Source organism: Triplophysa dalaica, chromosome 13 (genome assembly GCF_015846415.1).
Source record: "Triplophysa dalaica isolate WHDGS20190420 chromosome 13, ASM1584641v1, whole genome shotgun sequence".
Taxonomy (NCBI): Eukaryota; Metazoa; Chordata; class Actinopteri; order Cypriniformes; family Nemacheilidae; genus Triplophysa; species Triplophysa dalaica.
In genome coordinates, this window is record NC_079554.1 from 2,227,243 (window position 1) to 2,248,211 (window position 20,969).

General features: G+C 38.0%; 1 protein-coding gene across 2 annotated transcripts; it reads right to left on the reverse strand.

Moving 5' to 3' along the window:
* Positions 1-60: 60 nt before the first annotated feature.
* sytl3 (synaptotagmin-like 3) lies at positions 61-6,678 on the reverse strand. 2 transcript variants are annotated; one of them, XM_056764952.1, is made up of 15 exons: positions 6,407-6,678; positions 5,889-6,104; positions 5,733-5,794; positions 5,578-5,632; positions 5,388-5,463; positions 5,226-5,298; positions 4,459-4,580; positions 3,247-3,372; positions 2,871-3,037; positions 2,684-2,783; positions 2,382-2,537; positions 1,601-1,691; positions 641-731; positions 325-521; positions 61-238 (listed from the first exon to the last, which is right to left on the reverse strand). In XM_056764952.1, exons 1-15 carry the CDS (start codon positions 6,574-6,576, stop codon positions 159-161), a joined length of 1,782 nt encoding a protein of 593 aa, XP_056620930.1. In that variant the 5' UTR covers positions 6,577-6,678; the 3' UTR covers positions 61-158. The 2 variants fall into 2 exon arrangements, with proteins under 2 accessions (XP_056620930.1, XP_056620929.1); XM_056764951.1 differs by having other exon boundaries at positions 1,601-1,694.
* Between the last annotated feature and the right edge of the window lie 14,291 nt (positions 6,679-20,969).

Sequence of the window (20,969 nt, forward strand, 5' to 3'; positions counted from 1 at the left end):
CTTTATTTACAAATACTGTACAACATTAAATAAACAATAAGTTATGTGATTTTTAAAAAAAATATGTCATTAAAAATAAAAAAAATTGGTTGATTGATGAAACGGGCATCAGGATATTATTGAGTATATTTAAACACATCTGTATCTGAGACTTTGTGTTATGATGTCTCTTCATGTAGCGGGAGAATGTAGTCATTCCACACACCTGGCATCTGGTGCAGCTGTTGCCATGACGATCCTGATGAAATACACAGAGTGACATCATGAGACTACAAAAGATGCATCATAGACTTGTGTCATACTGTAGAAATGTGTGAGACTGACCTGCACACAGTTGTGCTGATCTCAGTAAACGCTTGCCGTGCCTCAAGCTGCCTCTCTCCCACAGACTGAACAGTAATGTGGCCTGCTGGAGATCTTGAGGCGTCAGTCTGCTGAAGTTCATCTGCATTGTAACGGCTGTCTTCTTTAGTGCTGGAGATCTCTGGACAAGCACTCTGTCTCCAGAAAGACAAAGGATTCTGGGAACAAAAATGATTAATAGTAAATATAAGTTGATATAATAAATAGGAATATAATGAGATAAATATAAGAATTTGAAGGTGCTTCGCTCGGACACACCCAGCTGATGTTTACTCACCCCTCAATGTAAGCAGTTTTTGACATGGAGTGCAGCTTTGAAACATCACAGATGAGAACGATGAGCTGCCCGTGTGTTCCCATTAAAGTGCCTGTGTAGATGAAATAAAAGCCTTTTCAGTTTTAAATCATGACTGTTTTATAGGAGCGCTTGTGCAAAAAGATTTTAACAAGCATGTTTGCCATCAGCACTGAAAACCAACATTTGTTTTATAGTTTTTTACATTGATCTAAACTAGCATTTAGACGATTTGGATGACATGAGTTTTATTTCATTTGAACAACAGGTGGGGAACTATGGCGTAAAATGACAGCTTTTTACTGACTGTATTAGTAATTCACTGTAAAAAAAAAAATTCAACTAAAAAAATAAGTTACCTGAATGCCTTAAAGTCTTTTTTACTTCCATATTTTGACGCATTTCTGTGTAAAATGGAATTTCTACTGAGAAAAATAGTGGGCGTGGCCTTCGCCTTTCTCTGCGATTTGATTCGATGAATAAAAACCACCGTTTAATTATTAAATGGAACTGGCAGCAGACTGAATGTTGAAGGGGAGGAGTTAATACTCCGCCCACATTGATAAACTATTTACAATAAATGATATTTCATGAAAAAATAGGTATTGTAATTTTTTATTTCACTGGGACTTTAACATTTTGAGTTAATTCAACTTAATCAACTCAACCAGTTTAGTAAACTCAAGGAGAAAATATTTAAGTAAACTAATAATTTTAAGTTGAATTAACTTCAAGTTTTAAGGTAACCATTTTTAACTTGTGATTTCTTTTTTCAATATTAATACTTAATTGTAAAAAATATGAATTACATTGACAATTAAATGTTATATTTAAAATCACTCATTTGTCAACTTGTTCTCTCAGGACAAACACAGTCATTTATATTTCTGAGTTGACTGTAAGTGACACAGTCGCATGCTAAATAAAGTGTGTGTGTCATACCATCAGTATGTGGGTCAGTCTGTGGCAGGAACTTGACTTTAAGTATCAGCTGTGATGTGTAGAGATCGACATCACCCCCCAGTGGATGATCCTGCTATTACACAACAAACAACAAGTCCTGTCATTTAATTCTGTTCTTCACACACATTCAACCGGATATAGCGATCATTATGAAATAAATATATTCATGCATTTAAATGACAGGTGACACATAATAACTTTTAAAAGTTATGAAAATAATAATTATGAATTTAATTATTATTAATATATCCACTTCCCATATGGCTGTTTGGTGAAATAGCCATATGGTTATACAGCACCACACAACTGTCAGTGAAATAAAAACTGTAACACTTGCATTTGATAGTGTCTTTGTTATATGCATTTCCTAGTAATAACTGTAAATTATTTAAAAAAAAAATACACCTGCATTCAATCAAACGACCCTTTTTATAATTATATGTTGTTAACAAATTAACCAAAAAATACCATAAAATAAGCAATTGCTAATGTCATGTGTTTTTAAAGGTGTTTTATTTTTGGGAGGATCTAAATATACACACAATTATGTGTTCAGAGGTGAGGTGGTGCATTCTCAACCTCACCGCTAGATGCCACTAAATTTCATACGCCCTTGAAATGAAATACATGTACTGTATTAGTTCAGAACAATGTCCAATTTATTCTATGAAGAAGACCTCTATGTCACTCAATAAATTACACCTGATCTCCAAAACGGGTCTAAATGTGTGAACGTGAGTTCAGTTGTTAATGAAAGTACCTTTGGAGTGAGTGTGTACCAGACAGAGTTCAGATGATCTGTGTTCTCCAGACGGATGAACGTCTCACCCAGAAACACTTTCTTCTTGAGTCCTCTGGTGTGCCAAACTGAGATGTGAAGAACACAGGTGACCAGCTGCTCACGAGCAACAACACACTGCGAAGAAAACACAAGCCGACATTTACATCAACAGATGTGCCTTTACCTGTAACTTTGTATAATATTATTATTATATAATGTATCCTTTGTTGTGCACAAGATTTGTCGGTGACCTTTTGTTCACTTTCATTGTGAGCGCTCACCTTGAACGTTTCGTCGTAAACTGGGTTATTTCCAGTCTTGACTGTCGTTTTCATATTTTGAGTCAGATTTTTCTTCGGGAGCAAGCAGATGTTCACATACCTGTGTGCGAACGACGAAAGCGTGTAAATAAAGTCTGTTAAATGTCTTCTTGTAACATTTTTCTGCACTTCACTCAAAACAACTTACGGATGACACTTCCTCTTTTTCATATCTCCATACATCAGATTTTTGCAGGCTTTGACAGTTATCTCCAAACAGGACGTCTTGTAACCGATGGCAACCTGTATTTCTCCAGACACACTACTTGTGTTTTCAAAAGTCCCAAAATCCATATTCGTGCTGCTGTTGCTTTCCTGCACAAAACATATTTTGGAATCAATTAATACAGTATTTATTTCTACACATATACATAATGAGATACGCCTGCATGTGTTATTTTATTAACCGCAGTGTCTTATCAGACAGATGACATGCAAAGGTCTGCAGAACTTGCTTTCTGTTTCCTGAAAGATGTGCGTTCGGTTATCAGATGTAAAAAATGATGATGAGTAAACATGAATACCCGCTGCTCATCGCTGTATTCAGATGTGTGTGACACATTGTCATCTGTAAGGCTCGCTGACCCGCTCTGATCTGTGCCACTGGACATCTTCTGGGACAGGGTGGGTAAACTTGGAACTTTGCACAGCTGGAATGAAGCAGAAATGTGTTTAAACATCAGTTATAGATAGCTTGAGGTCTGGCAGACGGAAAACCATTGTCTTAACACCATCAGAAATGTCTACATACTAGTTACTCGTGGTTTTGCTACAGTGATCATACTTCTAGCAAAACCATACTTCTGCAAATTATAATAAAAAAAAACGTTTTGGATATCAACTCCTGGCATCAAAGCAAAAGAGATGAAGTTTAATGCTGTATGTCCTTGTTTAACCTGAACTATTGTATATCTCCATTCAAACATCAAGAGAATTGAAGGTCAACAACCTTTTTACACATCATCACATGGATCCATCACTGCAGCTGATCATACACATATACACAACATCAAGGGCAAACCAGGTTTATGTGTAACCAGGAGTGTTTTTTATCAAATATTTTAAGGCCGACTTCAGTTTTCATTTATCATCACTGTATTCATTCATTATCAGTGTTTAGAAATCAGTCCTGTTTATAGTCGGCTTCATCAGACGCGCCCACGCCTGACTTGCAGTTAACTTCCGGTTTGTGTTTGGGTAGTGTCTAATAATATAACCCTTTTTGTTGTATTTAATTTATGTTCATATTAATTTGTATTATTATTTTATTGTACAATAATTGTATTAAATGAATGATTTGTTGTATGTTCATTTTATTAACAATTTGTTGAATGGGTCTAGCGGTTGAGATGGGTACCGCAGTATAAATGAAAAAATTTGGAGAGACAAGATAAGCCAAGTAAGGGATCTTCTTCTCGGGTTCTTTTGCTTGTTATCAGAAATAATCGACAGGCACTGTGGATGTGTGCCGGAAGCCCACGAACGTGTCTAATGTGTGCTTTTGTTGTTGCTTTGAAACCGTCTTTTAGCTGAGGTTATATGTAAATGTATAAAGTCTATGCAGAAGATTTACGAAACCTGTATATAGATTCATATCATTTAAATTTCATTGAACATTTGATTCCAGTGGGTCAGAACTATAGTCACAGATGAAAATGGTTTTGTTCACAAGATGTGAGTAAAAGTTACACTATTGACCAAGTCATTTTTGATTGAAAGAAACAGTCTGCTCTTACATTAGAAGCTTTATCAATGGCGCCCTCCGATTGGCTCTTCCAGCCGGGGTTTCGCGTCAGTGCATGAACCACAGTCAGGTTACCTGCTTCCATACTCAAATCATTCTGGGATTTGGAGAGTTCTAGAATCAATAACAAACTAAATTAGATTTTGTGGAACATGACAGGAATGGCACAAATATATTCTTAATATGTGATGGAGAGCAAATGGAAACTTTTGCTTCAGTCTCATTTGTGTCTCAGATATTTCTCCTGAGAAAAAGAATCAGAAATGTCACAAATGTGTATAGAGTTTCAGAGGAGATGTCAAACTGAGCTCAGATTTGTAAAGTCAATATAAAAAGTCAATATTATGGAAGATCTCGATATGAACTCAAACATTTCTCTTTGAATTTACTTAAATCCAGATTATTTTACCTCAACAAACTACATTAATTTCACACATTTTAAAATATTTTAGGAGAAACATCTGGATTACGTTTGGCATTTAAATAAAACAAAGAAATTGAGAGACCCTGAGCCGTGAAAAAAATCATTTTATAGAAAGAATGTTTTAAAACGTACACCATCTTTGGCATAAATAAGCCATAGTCTAGTTGCAATGCTGTTGCCACAGATTTTACAGTATAAGGAGCACGTTTAGGAGTTGATTAATATGTAAAAAAAGTCTTGTAAAATGTTTGTTAAAAGTTTTCAGATATAAATATCTCAAAAGCCATCTCTGTCTTTTAGGGTTTACACAGATATCGCAGAAAGAGTTTTCTTACTTTTTATGTGAGTGCTGACAGACGCCATCAGGTTTCCCATTGATTTAGTAAAGGGCTTGGATGTTTTGTGGTCCTAGAAATACACAACCATACAAATGCACAAATATTAAGTGACGTGACTACAAAAAAGAAAAACAAACAAATAATAATTGTGTTAATTACCTCCAGTCTGTGAAATGAGTTTCTCACAGGAGCTTCATAAAAGGGCGGAGGAGTTGGAGGCACAACTCTAATGCAACTAAAACATAAAAAATATGACAAACGATTAAAGATTGCAACCCGAGCATGTGTCAAAGCAAGTTTATTTACCGTAAAAGTAGAAATAAGATAGAAATAAATATCATGCGGTCACCTGAACTGTTGATAAGACTGTAATAGTTTGTCTCCGGTTGTCTCGTGTCTGTTTTCTAAAACAATACGGCAAACAGTTCAACATCAGCAACACACACACACAGTACAGTACACAAAAAGTGTGTAAAAATTAATTTATGATAAAAGCAGACATACCTTCAGGGAATTTCTTTGCTTGCTGTTCCATAAACCATTCACCAGATTTGATCTTAAATTCCCTACAGAAATCATATTTCATGAATAATTATTATTAAATCCAAAACGCATTGCATCAGTAATTCAGGTTCAGAAAGGAAAGGGTTTTGTGTTTACCTGTATGCGTGACACACGGTGCACTTCCAGTCCTGCGCTGACCGGACGACCCGACACTTGTCGCAGATGCGGTGACTGCATCCACAGCACACATATCCACAGTCCCAAAACTGTCCTAAAACCCGCTGACATCTCGCACACGACCTCTGACCGTACGGGCGAGCGAAGCTCCTGGTGCCCTGCCCACAGATATTCTGCAGTTCTGTTTTTAACCTCCTAAAATGCATATGACAAATCACATGACAGAAATTTGAATGGATACAATGATTTGGTTTTATTGGAAACTATTATGGTCTCTCTCGGATGGGAAACAAAAGAACCTTCACAGAAATTCTAATGGTTTGCATTGGTGTGATAGTATCCATCAGACCAGTAGACACCATTATAGTTTTCATTAAAGCCAGTAGAAATCCCTTCAAAACCATTATAACTTCTTTAATGGTTTCTTTCTTTTTCAGCAGGGCCAGCTGATGGTTTTGGAAACATTTGTCCAAGCAGAATGAATTTAATATTTGTACCTGATTCTCTCGGCTTCAATGGATCTCAGCGCTTTATCTCTTCTCAGAACCTCCAGGACACTTTCCCTCTCCAGAGCCTGAAATAACTCCAGATCTGTGGTCCAGAAGCGATGTTCTAACCTCATATCGTCTCCAGGCTCAGAAGGTCCAGCTCTGCTCTGAAAAATCATGAAATAACTGATGCAAAATAACCGGTGATGCGATGGAGAAGGTAAGCAGAACAAGAGTTTGAAATGATGCTGGCTGTCTGAATGACTACACGAAGAAGCGGTGGTTAAACTGAGTCAATGAAATACAGAGACTGTCAGTTCCCACGTTTCACTTTTGATCATTTACGTGAAGTCTCTGTGGGGTTATGTGGGAAACCACAAGGTCCGGACGTGACATATCATGTGAGGGGCTTCTAAAAGATCAACTTCCAGGAAACACATACTGTATGATGCACGCGACCGAGAACAATTCTCACAGATCAAACTCAGTCAATTTTGATGTTCTTCTCATGTTTTGATCTTCTTTAGCATATTTGAGATATGCATGTGAGATGCATGTGCACGACTTCGAACAAACATTTGAATTTGATGAAACACAGAAAAGATGAAACTGTACTATTTATAATGACTTTTCCTGCGGACACACAATCAGATCATTGCAAAGATATATAACTATAATAAATCACACATAATTAAAGTTGAAACTCATACTTTTCATCTAGTTTGACGTGACAGCTCAGAGATATAATCAAAACCCTGTTTATAGAGACATACGTTGAATCAGTTCCTTCCTGAAGATGATTATGACAACAGCCCTGTAAAATTGAAACTAGCACAAACCACCAGCCGGTCTGGGGTCCTGGTGAACCCGAGGGGTCCTTTGACATGATTCACTGCCGAAAATGGAAATAAAAACTTATTTTTGAGAAATACATATGTCATCACTGTTACATCTTTATGAAGTTTTTGATAACTTCTTGCTTGTTATATAAACTTGTAGGTTGATTTGATAACTACAGATACTTTAAAACAAAACAATTCCAGAAATATGATTTTACTTAAATACTATTATTAACAGATTTTTTTCTGTCCCTGCTAAGAAAAACAATAGGAACCCTGTCCAAAACCATTTAACATGTATTGGATTTAATGGTTACAGTGGAATTGGATTGGTTTTACTGGAAACTGTAATGATGTCTACTACAGATCCATCGATGCAAAATTTCTCCACCGATACCGATTATTCGGAGTGATATCTGTCGATACCAATTCTGTAGATTGAATGAATATTTCTTAACATATAACGACTATCAATATTGAGCATCAAACTGGAGATGTTTCTGAACACGTTTCTATATACAGAGCACAAATTCATTGCATTTTCCTGTCCATTAAGTATCGTATTGACTTTAAAATTCTTTTAATTACTTACAAAGCCCTGCACGGTTTAGCACCTACTTACTTAACCGAGCTTTTATCACGTTACAACCCATCACGCTCGCTGAGATCTCAAAACTTAGGACTTTTGACAACACCTAGAATAACAAAATCCACCAAAGGGGGACGAGCTTTCTCATACGTAGCATATTAACTCTGGAATAGCCTTCCTGATACTATTCGAGGGTCAGACACACTCTCCCAATTTAAATCTAGATTAAAGACACATCTTTTCAGCCAAGCTTTCACTTAATGCATAGTTAATGAACAGCAGCTACGCTAATTATTCTCTTTATTCTCTTTCCGCCTCTGTCTCGGGATGCCCATCCCGAGGTAGGAAGAAGTTCCACCATGTCCAGACGACCGACAGATGCCCATCCCCAATTTGAGATGACGCCAGATACAGCTGCAGACTGACTGACCATCCCAACTCCATCTAAGGCAATTCCACAACCAGCCAAGAGAAATATGACCATCAGACCATCCCAGCTCAGACCACTACATCCCCAACCAAGAGCAAAGACAGACTATTTGTCTTATTAATGCTGAAGTTACAATATTTGGCATTAAATGCTAAACTAAAATCACATGTCACCAGTTTGAGTGCAGCTATGACACGTCAGAGGGGATCTGGCCCTCCCGGTTGAGCCTGGTTTCTCCAGAGGTTTTTTTCTCCATTAATCAATCATTGGAGTTTGGGTTCCTCGCCACAGCAGGGCAGTGTTGGCCTGCTCACCGGGAGACTGCATTCATTCATTTATTTATTTAATTAGAAATTAGATAGTATTTATTAAAATGATCTTACTCGTTGTATAAGTACCATGCACTGTGCTGTGTTTTAACTTTTCTGTTGTCCTGTTTGCCCCTGTAAACCTGCTTTGAAACAATACACATTGTGAAAAGCGCTATATTGAATTGAATTGAATCCTCTTTTTTGATTGACATGATATATCTTCCCAGATCATCGGCTGTTTTTAAACCATCGGGCAATAGTGTGAAAAAATGCTTTTATCGTCCGATACAGATATTATTAGCCGATATATCGGTGCATCTTTTGTCAAGGTTTGCAGACAGATCCCAAGCACAGGCAGATAAAGGGTACACAACAGCTTTATTTAAACAAAACTAAAATCCACAATGGGGAAAACACGATGAACAAAAAGAGAATCTAAACAAAAAAACTTCCTCAAATGGAATAAAAATAGGTCAAGGGTAATTGTTAATGATGCTCCAATAAATGAAGAGAACAGGGTAATCCAACAGGTAATCCACGAGTAGACACACAGGCAGGAAAACCATATTGATAGGACACGGAAAGGAATGAACGGACATGCGACAAGGAATACACAGAGTTTATAAGGGGGAACACTAACAAGGGATGATGACGCAGGGAGGGTGACGGGCAGGTGACAAGACTCAAACATTAATGGGAATTGGCGGGAAGATAATGGGACAGGTGAGAGGGATGAAACACTAATGCGAAGATGAAACAAGGGGGCGGGGCTAAAAGACGCGACACCAGATGCACTTTCTCCACATAAAACACACGGGTATGTCATGATCCTGCCACAAGACTCGGAAATCATGACGAGAAGAGGCAGGACATCTTTAGTGTCTACTGGTTTGTGATAGATTTTATTGCTGAGATGTTATCTGGCACCGATAGAACACAATTAATTCCTATTGGAATAATTCCACAAAAATAAAGTATGTAATGGTTCTAATGGAAAAAGCTGAATGTTCATAATGGTATTTTAATGCAAATCATTAGAATCTCTGTGATGGTCCCCACTGGACCACTGTATCCCCCAAACATATTAATTTAAAAAATCTGAAGTTTGCTCCTTATAGACGGTTTCATAAAATGTACGTGCCTGGCCCGAAGTTAACTACTGGTCTGTCCCTGCTGAAAAAAACGATGGAAATGATTTGACAATCGATTTTTGAATCCTCAATCAACCTAATCTGTATGGACTGTGGGATAATGATGGTTACGATACAACAATTTTCTTTATTAGGGTTCGAGCCCGAAGGGCTAGAAACCTATTGTATTTGTTAGTTTTATTAGGGTTCGAGCCCGAAGGGCTAGAAACCTATTGTATTTGTTGGTTTTATTAGGGTTCGAGCCCGAAGGGCTAGAAACCTATTGTATTTGTTGGTTTTATTATTATTATTATACTTCTTCCCTAGAACTGATACTGCAGCCCAAACCGTAAGGCCGACAGAGCTGAGACTCGGTCAGATGGTAGTAGTCCTTGTCGCTACTCAGATACACGGAGCCAGCCAAATCGACCCATAGGTGGCGCTACAGCGATAAAAAACACGTTTACGCTTGTTACTCCTAAACCGTTTGTCGCACACCCAAGTGTTTTATATCAGAGTAATCACTGGCTCAAAACTTAAAAAACGTATATCTCCGATATCATTTCCGGTATGCAAATTTTTTCGCTAATTAGCATTTTATGAAAAAAATTAAAAATGAACTAGTCCCTGGATTTTTGCCCTATCGGAACCAAACCAACGCTGATGAGTTCTGTGGAGTGTGAATATGAATAATTATTAAAAAAAAGTTGAAATTTTCATCCCCCATCGCTAGAGGGCGCAAAAATGTCCAAAACGGAAGTAACATATTGAACTAAAATGGCCATAACTCCTGAACTGTTTGAGATATCTTCATGGGGCTTGGAACATATGTGTAGACCCTCAATCCGGGGTCAAGGTAAAAAAAATGCTGCGTTTGGCCACTAGGTGGCGCTATAATTTGAATGAGCTAGAAAATGGCCATAACTACGCAACAGTTTGCCCGATTGACTTATTATTTGGTATGGTGTGTCTTTGTCTCATTCTACATGAATATCTAAAAGGACATTGGCGTATCTTAAAAAACATGGCCGCCATTGGCCAATGAAGTTTGAGCACTTATTAGACCGGGTTAACGGAGGCCGAACAAAACGACGCTCGCTGGGCTTATTCGTCTCATGGTCTTTAAGGTCTGTAAGAAATGTGAACTCATTCGGCCACCGGGGGGCGAAATAACGCTTTAGGAGTGCTTAAACAATTGTGTATCACGTGACATTTGACATATACAGAAACTATTGGTATCATATGATAGTACTCTTCATTCTGAGCAACTTTGCCTCTGGAACAACTTCTATCGATCGAACGGTTCGTGAGTTATTGCTGATGATGTCAAAAACCTACTTTCGCGAACTAGTCGCTGGATTTTCGACCGATCGGAACCAAAACAATGCAGATGACTTCTTTGGGAAGTGTTTGTAAATAATTATTGAAAAAAAGTTAAAATTTCCTTTCACGGTCGCTTAGGGGCGCCAAAATAAAAAATGGGTGGAGCCTATCACATTTAAATGGACATAAATCCAGAACAGCTAAACATATCATCATATGCCTCGGGAAATATATGTAGACCATCACTCCGAGGTCACATACAAAATAACGTGGCGTTTGGACACTAGGTGGCGCTATAATAGTAAAAATGGCTAAATGTACATGTCTTTTGGTGGCCTAGACAACGGTGTGTCACGTGACATTTGACTAATACACAAACTATTGATATCAAACGATAGATCTCCTCATTCATAACAACTTTGCCTCTTGAACCATTGATGTCTATCAAATGGTTTGTGAGTTATTGGTAATGATGTAAAAAACCTACTTTTGCAAACTTGTTCAAGGATTTTCAAGCAACTTCAAAATTTCCACCACAGTACATTTCTCTGGACTCTCTAGGTCAATAATCATCAAAAACATGTTGAGTTTTTTTGTTTTGTGACCATAACAGGGTCCTTTATTATATTAGCGTGAAACGAGTACGGTGAAGGTCGCTACTCCTTAATAATTAATCCAACTGACTTGCCATTAAGTACTATTATACATATTATGACACAAAACAAGCATGCAACATGTGATCCTTATCGGAAGAGGCATGCCTTCACAACAGTCAAAAAGGTGAAATATCATACATTTAAAATTACTATTTTAAACTTGTCTTTAATAAGTACATCATTTGCTAGTCAAATTGCTAATCAGCCAGTCACATAGCATAAACTCAATCCATTTTGGCTTCTAGACGTGGTAAACACACTTGCTGAAGTTCAAACCGAGCATCAAAATGGAGAAACAATTGGATATATGGTATGGGATATATTAGATAACACATACCACCTGAGGATTGTTGCCAACCATGTCCATGTTTTGATGGCTACTTCCAGCAGTAAAAAATGGACCATGTCAGAAAGCTCAAATGATCTCAAACTGGTTTCTTGAACATGACAATGAGCTCACTGTACTCCAATGGCCTTCAGAGTCACCAGACTCAACCAAATAAGCATCACTTAAATGGCAAGGTCTTCTGGAATATTGTTGCAGACCATGAATGTGAATCAATTATCTATTTAAATTGGTCGTATTTTTTTTATCAATTCTTCAAAACACAAAATAAGCTATTTTGAAGAATGTGCATTGTATTAAAAAAAGACCTATATATGTGCAATAGAATGTTTTAGAGACACAGGAGTTGCTTTGTTTTGCTAATGGCTTCATTCTTTATCAATTGACAGCTGCCAAGCCACGCCCTTAGCAACCAAACAGATTATTTTTTGCAATCGTCTAGCCAAACCTACATCTCTGCAGTAGAATATTATAAAGACACGGGGCTTGGTTCGTTTGGCTTGTGGTTTGATGTGTTATTAATTGACAGGTATTAATTGACACCCATGGCAACCGAACAGGTTAGCTTAGCAACCGTTTAGCAAGATCTCTATCTCTGCAACAAATCATCATAGAGACATGAGAAATGGTTTATTGCACTCGTCCCTTAGGTATTATCGGTTTACGCCCGTTTTTGCATACGAGTGTACGCATGCATGGTCTGTATTAAAAGTTACCAACCGTTTCTGTCATATTTCTTGGTGTGGAAGAGTGTCATTCGTTGTGGATTTGTTACGGTGCCATTCCTGAGCCTAGTTGACAATGGCAAGGCCAATAGAGGCCTTAGACTGCTCGAACCCGCTAAATGCTGCTGCTTGCAGCTTTAATTATTATTATTATACTTCTTCCCTAGAACTGATACTGCAGCCCAAACCGTAAGGCCGACAGAGCTGAGACTCGGTCAGATGGTAGTAGTCCTTGTCGCTACTCAGATACACGGAGCCAGCCAAATCGACCCATAGGTGGCGCTACAGCGATAAAAAACGCGTTTACGCTTGTTACTCCTAAACCGTTTGTCGCACACCCAAGTGTTTTATATCAGAGTAATCACTGGCTCAAAACTTAAAAAACGTATATCTCCGATTTCATTTCCGGTATGCAAATTTTTTCGCTAATTAGCATTTTATGAAAAAAATTAAAAATGAACTAGTCCCTGGATTTTTGCCCTATCGGAACCAAACCAACGCTGATGAGTTCTGTGGAGTGTGAATATGAATAATTATTAAAAAAAAGTTGAAATTTTCATCCCCCATCGCTAGAGGGCGCAAAAATGTCCAAAACGGAAGTAACCTTATTGAACTAAAATGGCCATAACTCCTGAACTGTTTGAGATATCTTCATGGGGCTTGGAACATATGTGTAGACCCTCAATCCGGGGTCAAGGTAAAAAGAATGCTGCGTTTGGCCACTAGGTGGCGCTATAATTTGAATGAGCTAGAAAATGGCCATAACTACGCAACAGTTTGCCCGATTGACTTATTATTTGGTATGGTGTGTCTTTGTCTCATTCTACATGAATATCTAAAAGGACATTGGCGTATCTTAAAAAACATGGCCGCCATTGGCCAATGAAGTTTGAGCACTTATTAGACCGGGTTAACGGAGGCCGAACAAAACTACGCTCGCTGGGCTTATTCGTCTCATGGTCTTTAAGGTCTGTAAGAAATGTGAACTCATTCGGCCACCGGGGGGCGAAATAACGCTTTAGGAGTGCTTAAACAATTGTGTATCACGTGACATTTGACATATACAGAAACTATTGGTATCATATGATAGTACTCTTCATTCTGAGCAACTTTGCCTCTGGAACAACTTCTATCGATCGAACGGTTCGTGAGTTATTGCTGATGATGTCAAAAACCTACTTTCGCGAACTAGTCGTTGGATTTTCGACCGATCGGAACCAAAACAATGCAGATGACTTCTTTGGGAAGTGTTTGTAAATAATTATTGAAAAAAAGTTAAAATTTCCTTTCACGGTCGCTTAGGGGCGCCAAAATAAAAAATGGTTGGAGCCTATCACATTTAAATGGCCATAAATCCAGAAAAGCTAAACATATCATCATATGCCTCGGGAAATATATGTAGACCATCACTCCGAGGTCACATACAAAATAACGTGGCGTTTGGACACTAGGTGGCGCTATAATAGTAAAAATGGCTAAATGTACATGTCTTTTGGTGGCCTAGACAACGGTGTGTCACGTGACATTTGACTAATACACAAACTATTGATATCAAACGATAGATCTCCTCATTCATAACAACTTTGCCTCTTGAACCATTGATGTCTATCAAATTGTTTGTGACTTATTGGTGATGATGTAAAAAACCTACTTTTGCTAACTTGTTCAAGGATTTTCAAGCAATTTCAAAATTTCCACCACAGTACATTTCTCTGGACTCTCTAGGTCAATAATCATCAAAAACATGTTGAGTATTTTTTAGTTTTGTGACCATAACAGGGTGCTTTATTATATTAGCGTGAAACGAGTACGGTGAAGGTCGCTACTCCTTAAGAAATAATCCAACTGACTTGCCATTAAGTAGTATTATACATATTATGACACAAAACAAGCATGCAACATGTGATCCTTATCGGAAGAGGCATGCCTTCACAACAGTCAAAAAGGTGAAATATCATACATTTAAAATTACTATTTTAAACTTGTCTTTAATAAATACATCATTTGCTAGTCAAATTGCTAATCAGCCAGTCACATAGCATAAACTCAATCCATTTTGGCTTCTAGACGTGGTAAACACACTTGCTGAAGTTCAAACCGAGCATCAAAATGGAGAAACAATTGGATATATGGTATGGGATATATTAGATAACACATACCACCTGAGGATTGTTGCCAACCATGTCCATGTTTTGATGGCTACTTCCAGCAGTAAAAAAATGGACCATGTCAGAAAGCTCAAATGATCTCAAACTGGTTTCTTGAACATGATAATAAGCTCACTGTACTCCAATGGCCTTCAGAGTCACCAGACTCAACCAAATAAGCATCACTTAAATGGCAAGGTCTTCTGGAATATTGTTGCAGACCATGAATGTGAATCAATTATCTATTTAAATTGGTCGTATTTTTTTTATCAATTCTTCAGAACACAAAATAAGCTATTTTGAAGAATGTGCATTGTATTAAAAAAAAGACCTATATATGTGCAATAGAATGTTTTGGAGACACAGGAGTTGCTTTGTTTTGCTAATGGCTTCATTCTTTATCAATTGACAGCTGCCAAGCCACGCCCTTAGCAACCAAACAGATTATTTTTTGCAATCGTCTAGCCAGACCTACATCTCTGCAGTAGAATATTATAAAGACACGGGGCTTGGTTCGTTTGGCTTGTGGTTTGATGTGTTATTAATTGACAGGTATTAATTGACACCCATGGCAACCGAACAGGTTAGCTTAGCAACCGTTTAGCAAGATCTCTATCTCTGCAACAAATCATCATAGAGACATGAGAAATGGTTTATTGCACTCGTCCCTTAGGTATTATCGGTTTACGCCCGTTTTTGCATACGAGTGTACGCATGCATGGTCTGTATTAAAAGTTACCAACCGTTTCTGTCATATTTCTTAGTGTGGAAGAGTGTCATTCGTTGTGGATTTGTTACGGTGCCATTCCTGAGCCTAGTTGACAATGGCAAGGCCAATAGAGGCCTTAGACTGCTCGAACCCGCTAAATGCTGCTTGCAGCTTTAATTATTCTTATTATTATTCTGCCATAAAACTGATACTGCAGCCCAAACCGTAAGGCCGACAGAGCTGAGACTTGGTCAGATGGTAGTAGTCCTTGTCGCTACTCAGATACACGGAGCCAGCCAAATCGACCCATAGGTGGCGCTATAGCGATACCAAACGCGTTTGCGCTTGTTACTCCGAAACCGTTTGTCGCACACCCAAGTGTCTTATATCAGTGTAATCACTGGCTCAAAACTTAAAAAACGTATATCTCCGATTTCATTTCCGCCATTATAGATTTTTTCGCTAATTAGCATTTTATGAAAAAAAAAAAAAATGAACTAGTCCCTGGATTTTTGCCCTATTGGAACCAAACCAACGCTGATGAGTTCTGTGGAGTGTGAATATGAATAATTATTAAAAAAAAGTTCAATTTTCATTCACGGTCGCTAGGTGGCGCTAAAACAGTCCAAACCGGAAGTAACATATTTAGCTAAAATGGCCATAACTCCTGAACTGTTTGAGATATCTTCATGGGGCTTGGAACACATGTGTAGACCCTCAGTCCGGGGTCACAGTAAAAAGACAGTGGCGTTTGGCCACTAGGTGGCGCTATAATTTGGATGAGCTACAAAATGGCCATAACTACGCAACAGTTTGCCCGATTGACTTATTATTTGGTATGGTGTGTCTTTGTCTCATTCTACATGAATATCTAAAAGGACATTGGCGTATCTTAAAAAACATGGCCGCCATTGGCCAATGAAGTTTGAGCACTTATTAGACCGGGTTAACGGAGGCCGAACAAAACAACGCTCGCTGGGCTTATTCGTCTCATGGTCTTTAAGGTCTGTAAGAAATGTGAACTCATTCGGCCACCGGGGGGCGAAATAACGCTTTAGGAGTGCTTAAACAATTGTGTATCACGTGACATTTGACATATACAGAAACTATTGGTATCATAGGATAGTACTCTTCTATCTGAGCAACTTTGCCTCTGGAACAACTTCTGTCAATCGAATAGTTTGTGAGTTATCGCTGATGAGGTCAAAAACCTACCTTCGCAAACTAGTCGTTGGATTTTCGACCGATCGGAACCAAAACAATGCAGATGACTTCTGTGGGAAGTGTTTGTAAATAATTATTGAAAAAAAGTAGAAATTTCCTTTCACGGTCGCTTAGGGGCGCCAAAATAAAAGAATGGGTGGAGCCTATCACATTTAAATGGCCATAAATCCAGAACGGCTTAACATATCATCATATGCCTCGGGAAATATATGTAGATCATCACTCCGAGGTCCCATACAAAATAACATGGCGTTTGGACACTAGGTGGTGCTATAACAGTAAAAATGGCTAAATGTACATGTCTTTTGGTGGCCTAGACAACTCTGTGTCACGTGACATTTGACTAATACAAAAACTATTCGTATCAAACGATAGATCTCCTTATTCATAACAACTTTGCCTCTTGAACCATTGATGTCTATCAAATTGTTTGTGACTTATTGGTTATGATGTAAAAAACCTACTTTTGCTAACTTGTTCAAGGATTTTCAAGCAATTTCAAAATTTCCACCACAGTACATTTCTTTGGACTCTCTAGGTCAATAATCATCAAAAATATGTTGAGTATTTTTTAGTTTTGTGACCATAACAGGGTGCTTTATTATATTAGCGTGAAACGAGTATGTTATAGGTCGCTACTCCTTAAGAAATAATCCAACTGACTTGCCATTAAGTACTATTATACATATTATGACACAAAACAAGCATGCAACATGTGATTCTTATCGGAAGAGGCATGCCTTCACAACAGTCAAAAAGGTGAAATATCATACATTTAAAATTACTATTTTAAACTTGTCTTTAATAAATACATCATTTGCTAGTCAAATTGCTAATCAGCCAGTCACATAGCATAAACTCAATCCATTTTGGCTTCTAGACGTGGTAAACACTTGCTGAAGTTCAAACCGAGCATCAAAATGGAGAAACAATTGGATATATGGTATGGGATATATTAGATAACACATACCACCTGAGGATTGTTGCCAACCATGTCCATGTTTTGATGGCTACTTCCAGCAGTAAAAAAAATCGACCATGTCAGAAAGCTCAAATGATCTCAAACTGGTTTCTTGAACATGACAATGAGCTCACTGTACTCCAATGGCCTTCAGAGTCACCAGACTCAACCAAATAAGCATCACTTAAATGGCAAGGTCTTCTGGAATATTGTTGCAGACCATGAATGTGAATCAATTATCTATTTAAATTGGTCGTATTTTTTTTATCAATTCTTCAGAACACAAAATAAGCTATTTTGAAGAATGTGCATTGTATTAAAAAAAAGACCTATATATGTGCAATAGAATGTTTTGGAGACACAGGAGTTGCTTTGTTTTGCTAATGGCTTCATTCTTTATCAATTGACAGCTGCCAAGCCACGCCCTTAGCAACCAAACAGATTATTTTTTGCAATCGTCTAGCCAGACCTACATCTCTGCAGTAGAATATTATAAAGACACGGGGCTTGGTTCGTTTGACCTGTGGTTTGATGTGTTATTAATTGACAGGTATTAATTGACACCCATGGCAACCGAACAGGTTAGCTTAGCAACCGTTTAGCAAGATCTCTATCTCTGCAACAAATCATCATAGAGACATGAGAAATGGTTTATTGCACTCGTCCCTTAGGTATTATCGGTTTACGCCCGTTTTTGCATACGAGTGTACGCATGCATGGTCTGTATTAAAAGTTACCAACCGTTTCTGTCATATTTCTTGGTGTGGAAGAGTGTCATTCGTTGTGGATTTGTTACGGTGCCATTCCTGAGCCTAGTTGACAATGGCAAGGCCAATAGAGGCCTTAGACTGCTCGAACCCGCTAAATGCTGCTTGCAGCTTTAATTCTTATTATTATTCTGCCCTAAAACTGATGCTGCAGCCCAAACCGTAAGACCGACAGAGCTGAGACTTGGTCAGATGGTAGTAGTCCTTGTCGCTACTCAGATACACGGAGCCAGCCAAATCGGCCCATAGGTGGCGCTACAACGATGAAAAGCGCGTTTGCGCCTTATACTCCTAAACCATTGGTCGCACACCCAAGTGTCTTATATCAGTGTAATCACTGGCTCAAAACTTAAAAAACGTATATCTCCGATTTCATTTCCGGTATGCAAATTTTTTCGCTAATTTGCATTTTATGAAAAAAAAAAAAAATGAACTAGTCCCTGGATTTTTGCCCTATCGAAACCAAACCAACGTTGATGAATTCTGTGGAGTGTGAATGTAAATAGTTATCGAAAAAAAGTTGAATTTTCTGCTCACGGCCGCTAGGTGGCGCTAAAACGTCCAAACCGGAAGTGGCATATTTAGCTAAAATGGCCATAACTCGTGAACTGTTTGAGATATCTTCATGGGGCTTGGAACATATGTGTAGACCCTCAGTCCGGAGTTATAATAAAAAAAATGTGGCGTTTGGCCACTAGGTGGCGCTATAATTTGAATGAGCTAGAAAATGGCTATAACTACGCAACCCTTTGCCCGAATGACTTGATAATTGGTATGGTGGGTCTTTGTCTCATGCTTCATGAATATCTAAAAGGACATTGACGTATGTCAAAAAACATGGCCGCCATTGGCCAATGAATTTTGAGCACTCATTACACCGGGTAAACGGAGGCCGATCAAAACGACACTCGCTGGGCTTATTCATCTCAAGGTCCTTAAGGTCTGTAAGAAATGTGAACTCATTTGGCCACCGGGGGGCGAAGTAACGCTTTAGTAGTGCTTAAACATTTGTGTATCATGTGACACTTGACATATAACCAAACTATTTGTATTATATGATAGATCTCCTTATTCTAAACAACTTTGCCTCTAGAACAACTTCTGTCGATCAAATGGTTTGTGAGTTATCGCAGATATTGATAGAAACCTTTCTTCGCAAACTTGTCCCTGAGTTTTTGACCGATCAGACCCAAACCAATGTAGATGACTTGTGTGGAGTGTGAAGGTAAATAATTATCAAAAAAAGTTGAAATTTCCTTTCACGATCGCTTAGGGGCCCCAAAATAAAAAAATGGGCGGAGCCTATCACATTTAAATGGCCTCAAATCAACAACGGTTTAACATTTCAGCAAGGGGCTCAGGAAATATCTGGAGACCATCACTAGGATGTCACATAAAAAAGAACGTGGCGTTTGGACACTAGGTGGCGCTATAATAATAAAAATGGCAAAATGCACATGTCTTTTGGTGGCCTAGACAACTGTTCGTCACGTGACATTTGAGTAATACACAAACTATTGATATCAAACGATAGATCTCCTTATTCATAACAACTTTGCCTCTTGAACCATTGATGTCTATCAAATGGTTTGTGAGTTATTGGTGATGATTTAAAAAACTACTTTTTCAAACTTGTTCAAGGATTTTCAAGCAATTTCAAAATTTCCACCTCAGTTCATTTCTTTGGACTCTCTAGGTCAATAATCATCAAAATCATGTTGAGTTTTTTTTTGTTTTGTGACCATAACAGGGTCCTTTATTATATTAGCGTGAAACGAGTATGTTATATGTCGATACTCCTTAATAAATAATCCAACTGACTTGCCATGTAGTACTATTATACATATTATAACACTTAACAAGCATGCAAAATGTGATGCTCATAGGAAGAGACATTCATTTCGATGGCTTTCTTATAGAGTCACCAGATCACAATGCATGTAGCTTTGCTAAAGGAACGATAAATATGTGCAGGATAAAGGTGTGTAGTGTGCGTGTGTGTTTATGGATATCATTTCCCTCTGTATCATATGAGTTTGAATGCACTGTATAGTTCTGTGTGTCTTGTGTGATCGAGAGTGTGCATGTGTGTGTAATGAAATGTGTCTCACAGGAAGACAGTGTTAGAAATATAATGTATTACACATTAAACGTTGCTCCATATTTACACATCTATAAATATAGCACATGTCTGCTTGCTTTTAAGATGAGTGTTGATATATATATATAACACAGCTTTATTAGATAAAACCAGTTTAATTGCATGTAAACCCAAATTGCTACTCAGCCAGTCACATGGCAGCAGCTCAATAAATTTAGGCATTTAGACATGGTAAACATGACTTCCTGAAGTTCAAAGCAAACATCAAAATGGGGTATATTGTATTATGTGAGGTGTTTGTATAAAATTAAGCA